The following is a 9,143-nucleotide window of genomic DNA, read 5'->3' as shown; positions in this document are numbered from 1 at the left end:
CTGGCACCAGATGCAGCCGAGTCCAGCGTGCAACTGAGCCCCAGCTGAGCCTTTGGGGCTCCACAGATACTCAAAGTGTTGCTCTGCATGAACCGCGGAGCGCCGAGCGTTTTTCATGCTCTGTTAGGATCTCTTTCGGGTTGGGGGATGTGTCACCGGGTCGCCACGCAGGAACGTTTGTGTGGCAAAGCCAGACGAGCTTCTCAGAGGCAGACTCTGTTGGGGAGGCTGTAACCGTGGCAACCACCCATCCATCCCTCTGGCTCTGAGGCGCCGTCTACGTTTGCTCCGTTCGACGCTCTCCTGCTACGGCGATCACAGTGAAGCATCATTATTCTAATTATCACTATCATTGTCGCTGAATGACTGCTTCATGCAGCAATTAGGCGCACAGATAATGGGATAACGAGCTGATATCTGCATTTAAAACAATAAAAGGAGATCAACGTCAGGCCAAACGGATGGTTTTACATCATTTCCAACCCAAAATCCAGCTTCATTTGATTTATTTTGTTATGAGAGATGATAGTAGGAGGATGTTTTGTTCATACATTTGTATTGTTTTGTTTCTGTCCATGAAGATATCTGACAAGATGGCGTTAACGATTTAAAAAGCTTGTAAAGCTGTTGGTTATTGAAATTAATTATTTGTTTATGTAGCATATAGTAATGTCTGCTGTTTCTGTATCATGTGAAGTGTGACTCTCCATAGCAAAGCCTTGCATATGAGTCACACCGCCTGTCTTTTACACATCTTACATTACGAGCACAGCAACAAGATTTGCTTCGGTGGATGATGCAGGGCTGCATTTCACTGATACTGAAATGTGACCAAGTCTGCAGAAAGTCCTGAATCTTCTTTTAAACTTTGCCTTCAGTCTTACTTCTTTTTTGTAGCAAATGCCTGAAGAAGTATGGCAAAAAAAATGGGTGAAATTCTTTAATGTTAGATTTTTTTCACCCTCACCAACTCAATGTATTAAATGTAAGATCGGATTAGGAAAATCAGCGCAACCTGAATTCATTTCAGGCTTTCTTTTTTACGTTCTTTCGTTCATGTCGCAGCGCTTTCGTTCATGTTTCGTTCATAAAAGAAAATGCATTGCAAGTAGTTGTTGTCAAACTCAGGGCCAGGGGGCTAAAGCTGGTCCATCAGAAGTTTTTATGTGGCCCTCTAGACTCTAGATAGCTACATAAATAGATCCTTCAAAATAAAAGTTGTGTGCACACCATTTCATCAATCAAGTCAAAGCTTTTTTTATTAGTAAACTGCCAAATTACATCAACGTGACAATATTATTTAACTCATTAAATGCAGAGACAGCTCTTTATTCATAGTTTTGACCGTTTGCTAATGGGTAGTTTTATCAGTAAATTCTGACACAACTGGCCCTTTGAGGACATTCATGATCTTTAATCGGCCCAAAGTGAAAATGAGTTCGACACCCTGTTGTAACGGCCCAAAATGTAAAAAGTTGAAGGGATGTGAATACTTCCGCAGGCCAGTCAGAGTTAGCTCAGAGGAGGAAAGCGCTTACCTGGAACATCACCCTGTATTGGTCCTCGGGCTTTTGAACCACACACATGTTGCAGCCCATGGCGACGGCTGGCAGGGAATGACGGACCCGCTGGTCCTCCAACCCAAGTTCGGTTCTTAAGGCAGTATTCTTTGTCTGTGGCAGTGGGAGAGCCCCACCCTCATTCGCAGGGACTGGTGGTGTGTAACACCAGTCCTCTTCAGAGTGACACGCAACTCATCCACGGCAGGAAAGGGCACAGTTTAACCGGCTTCGTCACCGTTCCGCTGTCTTTGTTGTGCTCACACGTTGGAAATTATTTTATTTCCATTGAAGTTTGTGCGCTCATTGGCAGATTTCTCTTTACACTCTAATTGCCCTGCAGGTTTGTGCTTCATTAATCAATCAGGCACCGGTTTCTGACATGTCAGTGCTTCTCCCAGACAAACGCGACGGTGCAGAACTCCTGCTGTAGCCAGCTACTCCGGGTCATAGAGGTCTGGAGCTGCAGCATCGAGTAGTTACTCCCAGAAGACGCCCGCTGTGGCTGAACTCCCCCACTCACACAGAGCTACACGTTCAAACAATGAGACCATCTAACAACTCGCAGAGGCTGCCTCTTACTCTTGCTTTGCTCTCCAGGTTTGCTGAGATAACGGGCCTTTGCTTAAAGCCGAGTCAGCACTCTGTCTCGCTCTGGTCATCTACTTAAGGATCAGCATATGGTTAGGGGTATTTCTTAATGCAACTGCACTGAAACTCCTTGAGGGCATGAGTGGGATTGAAACCTTTGTGTCAGGTTGTGCCCATGACACCATTAGCCAGAAGCTGCAAGCCCTTCCTGTGCACTGAAGATAAGGTAACCTGCGACACACCATCCTTTGAGCTACAAGCCGATCTACTTACAAACACCCACCACAATTTATTGAAAACAATACAAGGCTTTTATATTAACTGCACCTACACTGGATCTCAGCGATATTCTGATCGTACCATTAGTCCTCGGACGTGGCTCACTCAGCACTTAAACTGCTTCGGGGTGAGACTGGTGATGGATTATGTTTAGATTAGTGACCTCTTGAGCAGTAATCAGACAAGACCTCTAGATGTTGAGATAAAATCAATAAAAAAACAGGTCATGGATCAGTTCGACTTTGAGGAAAGGGTTTTTTTTCCCCCTTGAAATTCTGCAAACATGTTCCTCAATCTTGATACCTGCCCTAAAAACCTCACTTTTCACAGTTTTCAGGGACCTGATCTCAATCTTAATGCAAGTTCCTCTCCTGTCTCCTTCCTGTGAGTCTCATCGTCTGAGTTAAACCTTCATCTTTTTCTTTAATCCTTGAGTGAGGATCGTCTTGTCTCAAAGGTCCATCAACAGGGTCGCACAAGCTAATCCTCAATCAAGGCTCCACGGCACCTGTTTCCTTTTTTGCGTAAAGCCTGTAATCCCCCAAACGCCGACTCCTCTCACCAGCCGCACACTGAGACGAAAGCTATCGCTGTCCAATTAGAAGCATGACAACTCGGCCGAAACAACCTCCAACTCTGGAGAGCGAGGCGCCAGACGCGCCCAGCAGGCAAGAGTGCTCCCACTGTCACCCTTTTCCATTTTCTCCTGCTTCAAATCTATCTACATGTGTCAGCCCTACATGACTGTCAGGATGACGCTCTGCCTCTCATCTCCTTCAGGACGACAAACACGACATGACAAGGTAAATATTGCCTTCGTACATTTAAGAAAAAGAGTCCTCCGCTGGGGAAAAGAAAAGAAAAATGCATGTGGAAAAGTCAGTCCATCATGAACAAACAATCCAGCATGTCCAGATATCCCTCCCCTTTTTTCTGGTCAGGCTGATTGCCGTATCCTCGTCAAAGTGTGATTTTATAGAAAATAGACCAAGTGAAAGCGCTGAGGACATTCCAGGTGGTTGGAGTGGTGAGCAGTGCCTGTCTCAGGTCAGTGATAAATGCCCATCAAGATCAGAGGAAGCTCTAAGGGCTGATTGGAGGAGACTTCTTGCCTTCTCCCTCCGGGGACGCCGGTAAACGCACTCCCCCCTCTGCAGCAGGGGGGAGGCACAAAAGGCACTTGTTTCCCAGCGGCGATGGAGGATGCAGATCTGCACGCAGCACTACCACAACTAAACCCAAATCTTCAGGATCCTGCACCTAACAACTCTCGTTTTCTGTCTCTTCCCCCTCCACACCCTCCGTTTCTCCTGATTCAGGGCTGGGCTGCTGCAATCTCTTCCAGTCCCCCCTATAATTTTTACCCACACCTCATTTGCTCGCCTCTTGCCCCTCCTCACTCTAGCCTGCCTCCGTCTCTACTCGTCTGCAGACGAGGGAGAGAGCAGGCACTGGAAAGTCTGTGTGTTCGGTCTATGCAGGACGGAGCGAGATAACGAGCAGAGCTGCATGAAAGTGAATGAAATATGAAGGTTGCATGTGCTGCAACATCAAGACCCAAACAAACAAGGTTCAGCCACTGCTTTCATGGCATTTAGGAAAGTCGGGACTCCGCTTGTGTTTTTCATAGATATCTTGAAAGGGGGGGGGAAATGATGATTGCTCTTCTTCAAGCAGTAAAGATGCAGGTAGAGAGCTTGAGACTGCTTCTGCATTCAGATGAGGCTTCGCGCTGACACAAAGAAAAAGCAAAATGGGGGAAAATAGAAAGAAAAAAAGAAGTGAATAACAGGTGTGACAGGATAAATTGAAAAATGTGGAGGAGAGCCAGGAGAGGGAATGCAAATGAGTGAGTGGGAGAGCGGTGGCGAAGCGGAGATGAAGTGAAACAATGGTTCCCTGCAGTAATCAAAATGACCTGCTGAAGGCGGGGGTAAAACACACGCACATTGAGATATTCCAGTCTGGGAGACTCTTAAAAGTCTCCTCTATTTGATGTGCAGTTCCACGTCCAGTGATTTACTATTCAAGGCTTTTGCTGCAGAGGCTTTTGCCAAACGCCACCAGGCTGGAGAAGGAAGCCAGTTCATAAGGGAGAGACGAGAATTTCGTTAAAGATGCTCTCTCTGCAACCTTAGAGAGTCATTTATCAGCTTGCCCCAAATAAAGAGCCACATATCCTTGTGTTTATCTTTTTCTCTCTCGCTCTCAGACACACTCATCCAATCTCCCCCCCTTCTGGGATATTGCCCATGATCCAGGCTGAAACAGGATTTCATGGTGGCTGTGTGTGGCTCAACAGGCTTACAAGTATTCCTGCCACAACCCTTTTTTTGTCGCTTAAAGCCGGCCAAATTACATTGCACGGTGATCAGAAATAGAAACAATGTCAATATTGGTATTTACAGATCTATAAGCGTTGATGCTTCTGCTGCTAAATGTGTATACAGATGTACAATAAAGCCATCAATTTATTGTTTCTACCTGCTTATCCTTGCAGAAAGGGTCTGGTACATCGTGGGCGGGTCGCTGGTACAAACAGCCAGTCATCAAATCAAATCAAATTTTATTTGTATAGCACATTTCAGCAAGGCATTTCAAAGTGCTTTACATCATAAACACAAGAACACAAAGTCATGCAACATATAATAGACAATACACAACGAGCACGACTGGCTCACACCAAACAGCAGTTTGGAGGGACAGATTAACCTAAAAGTCACGGTTTCATACTGTGGAAGGTAGCAACATCAAACCCTCGCATGCACAGGGAGAGACATGGAAACTCCAGACAAAGAGCAAAGACTGGGATTCGAACCTGAAACCTTCTTGCTGCATTGCAACAATGCTAACCAGCGACATTAATACATGTAAGCAATACTTCTACTTGCAACTATTAATGCAAATTCTCACAAATCTTGCATGAAATTTGAATTTTCACCCATCATTTAAACTTTTCCATAAATCTGACCTTAACATTTTCTGTATTTTCTTCTTTTATGACCAATCGTTTTAGCCCCTTTCTAATTTAACTTCCTGTTTCACAACTTAAGCTTGTTAACAAGGATACTAATGTTAATTAATATAGCTTTTGAACCTTTTTGTAAAACTATGTAAGGCAAAAATAGACCTGAAAAACTTTACAATTCTTTAAAAATGGTGCAACAAAATCAATAATCAATCAATAAGTATTTGAATACTTATATGTAATTGTCATAATATATTATCTTAGTATTCCTTGTTTTGAACTATTAGAATGTATTGAGTTCTGCTCCAGGACAAGGGATTTTACAGACACCATTCACCTACTACAATGTTTAAAATAAAAACATTCAGCAAACACCAGGAAAACATACATTGTTCTGCTCAAATGGCCCAGGTTAGTTTAGTCAGATACTTGAAAAAAATTAATTTTGTGTACATTTTATTCAGATTTTGTGGTTAATCCATAGGACGTGTTTTGTCCCTCTTCTCAAGAGTCACTGACAGATATTTTGTCTGTCAGTTTTACTCAGTGACTCCAAAAAGGCCCCAGGATTGTGGTATCATGTTTTAAAATATCAATTGTTTGAAGCTGATTACGTCTGAGCAGGTGGGTCCAACCTGTGCAAATCGTTTCAGGAAGTTTCCTACTTAAATGTCACGGTTTGTTATTCATTACTGCCTCGTTACCCTCACCTGAACAGAGGTCGCGTGACCTGGAGTTCAATGCCCTTTAATTTCGGAGCTGAGCTTCACCTTTGCTCCAGTGTTGCTCAATCCTGTTGACCTCTTAACTTTTCATGAATAGAAACCAAGAATGCAGAGGGAGAGCTGAGGAATCCAGTAATCTCCCCATTTTCAGAAAGACAGGGAAGAATTTAGCTATCTTGTTTTCTTTGTAAAAGCTGGATGAATGAAACTTTTAGACAATGGTGCAATGAAGGAACTGTGGAAATTTAACTGTGTTTTAATTTTCCTTAACCAGGCCTGGAAAATTATCAAAGGTGACCTATTATGCTTCCCTGAACAGGTTAGGATGAATCTGTGATGAAAACATTTTCATTGCATTTTTTTTTTTCTGAAATTTTAATCTGATCAGTTCTGCTTGTTTTGGCCTCCTTCCAGTGTGAATCTTTCAGTGATTCTTGCCACTTTAAATTCTGGTGGCCACAACGTTTACACTGTACATGAAAAGGGCTGCAAACAGATGCACAGTTATACATCAGTACGTCTTTGAAAAGCATTAGTAGAGTCTCCTGCACAACCAACAAGAAAGGAGCAAGTGGTTTCTAGATGATAAGTCAACGTCAAAATACTTGTCTATTCCAGCAGTCATTGTACAGCTCATTAAGTGGTAAAGCAAGCTGACCAAATGTGCTGGGTCTCTGCAAAAACATTTTTTTGAAATGGCTCATTTTCCAGACACCAAGAAACATTAACTTAAAAAAACCTCCAGCTGGATGGTTTTTTAAAAGGCTTGAGCTGTTTTTAGAAAAAGTTTAAATCCAAGAGGAGGTACAAAAACCACATTTTGCATAATAGCTTCCCTTTAATTCAAGTTATATGCTTTGCCAGGCAACTTAGGAGCTCTTGTCTGAGAAAGTTTCCAGGGGAGTGAGAGAAATAAACGATGCAAGGAGTTCGGAGAGCAGCGGGAACAGAGGGATTTGAGCGGGGAGTAATAGTAGGAAGTGAGGTAAAAAGCCTTGTAGCCTGGTCTAACCGTTTCCACCTCCATCCAGTGGATTTCCACTCCTTCAGAGGGAAGCAGGGCTTCATCGCAGCAGCAGACGGAGTACAGGAAGAATTTTAACAGAGTCCTCATAATTTATTTACTACTGTGAGCAGAAGACTGCTAGTACATAACATGCTGCAGGAAAAACCATATTTATATTTATGCTGCGCTCGTAGGTGTTTATAGGAGAACAAGCTTGTTTGAGCGTGTCCTCTTTGGTGATTGACAGGTCATTTAAAATGACCTTTTCCTGAAGCCTCATTCACATTCTGGAGAAGTCACCTTGTGTGTGAAAGCTATCAAACGTAGGAAACGAGGAGAAGGACTGAGTCGACGACATGCGACAGCAGAGAACAGATGTGAAGGCCTGATGGGAAGGAAGGCCAACATGTTCGATGAAAGATGACGGGAAACATTACGTTACGTTTTTGTTGTGTTGTTTCAAGGCAGCTTTGTGGTCCATTATTTAGATTCACAAGCTGCTGATATGCTAATCACAATATTACTGCATTCATAAAATTATTATTCTACAGAGGACCAAGGCAGATTTGTTTGAGGTTTAGTTTCTTATTTTTAGCAATTGTAGTAATATGCAAAGGTTCTGGCATTCACTGAGTAACATGTTTCATTTTGATCCGTTATGTTTCAGTTATTATCACTAATTATGTAAAGGTATGTATAAACACCACTATGCAATCACAATTAGCTGCTGCTTTTTCTGTTTCTGTCTGTGACTGTGAGGCAGAAGCTGCTGGACTGATTTTAACTGATTTCCTCTTCTGTTGGAATAAATTCAGAGAACTTGGAGCCGAGACGAACTGATGAGACCTTAAAAATTAACTTTCATGTGTAACACACCTGCAGTAGAAACAGAAGCCTTTCATTGTGATTGCTTGGAGTTTATGCGTTTATATATACATGGTGACTAAATAAAGGTTTTTAATGAATATATGTGACAAACTGAGGAGTGTCGCTGCCGTCCAGGAATAATAGGAAGTGTGTTTTTCTGTTTATGAAAGTGATAAGCGTGAAGCAGACACACTTCAGAGATGTTGAGCAGAATTGAGTCTGCCAATCACAAACAGGAGGACAATCTTGTGGGGCATGTAAGCCCTCTTAAACAAATTAATGGCTTTTCGTGGTGATAAGCGTGATGGCAGCTGATTCCCTGATGCCAGCCCATCAAATCCTCACTCATCCATGGTATTCCCAGTTCTCCAAGGCGCTTTGCTGCTCTGTCTCTTCAGACAAAGGAGGAGATGTAAATGTAGAGGTGAGACTGAAGAGGGAAGGAATTAAAACAATGTATTTCTCTTGTTGCCACTTTAAAAATGCATCGAACCTTTTCCTGCAGCTTGAATATATTTGCCATGAAACAGAAGGAACAAAATGTAACTGGGAAGTGGATTGAGAGAAAGTTTGGCACAGAGGACATGAAGTAGCCTTAATTAATCCAGCTGAAGAGTCTGTGATGCTTGAATGACTTCCTGTTCCAGCTGCTGCTTCTGCCTGGATCACAGATGAACTCACATTTAATAACTGGGCGGAAACTTATCTCATCAGCTCAGGAGAAACGACGGGATTGTCACGGTCTTCTGGTTTATATATTTACATTATGTCTGATTTAACAGTGCAGGATTTTATCACATTACAGAGAGAAACATCATGCTTTTATTTGGGGTAGACCAACACAAAGTGGGGCATCTGTTGGAGAAATTGTGATATAATTAATCAAATATTTGTTATTCTCATTGATTTTTATAATGTATCTTTATTTTATATTTTCCTTTAAGTTAATCTCATTATAGGATTAAGAATGTTTCTGTTTTGTTGAGTTGCTGGAATGCTGTAAAACTGTTACTGTGAAGACTGATTATCTATTCTGTTTGATGTCCTGAAGGAGATTATCACATGCAAGATAATTGTGATGCATAGAAGGAGAGGCAATCACAATATACATTATCAAAGTACTGTCTTTGCATCTCCTGAGCTTACAG

General features: G+C 42.4%; 1 protein-coding gene across 2 annotated transcripts in view; it reads right to left on the bottom strand.

The window, feature by feature from the left end:
* The window catches only part of LOC129370122 (PDZ domain-containing protein 4), a 24,035-nt gene extending 20,215 nt beyond the window's left edge, over positions 1-3,820 (bottom strand). Inside the window, exon 1 of one of the 2 annotated variants that reach the window (XM_055045822.1) lies at positions 1,539-3,820. In XM_055045822.1, the coding sequence (XP_054901797.1) occupies positions 1,539-1,598 (60 nt within the window). In that variant the 5' untranslated portion in view covers positions 1,599-3,820. The remainder of the gene's footprint in view (positions 1-1,538) is intronic. The other variant, XM_055045823.1, reaches the window with a different exon arrangement.
* Positions 3,821-9,143: the final 5,323 nt, after the last annotated feature.

Source organism: Poeciliopsis prolifica, unplaced genomic scaffold (assembly GCF_027474105.1).
Source record: "Poeciliopsis prolifica strain line A6 unplaced genomic scaffold, Auburn_PproV2 SCAFFOLD023, whole genome shotgun sequence".
NCBI classification, from domain to species: Eukaryota; Metazoa; Chordata; class Actinopteri; order Cyprinodontiformes; family Poeciliidae; genus Poeciliopsis; species Poeciliopsis prolifica.
The sequence above is the reverse complement of the archived record's forward strand: the minus strand, read 5'-3'. Positions and strand labels throughout refer to the sequence as shown.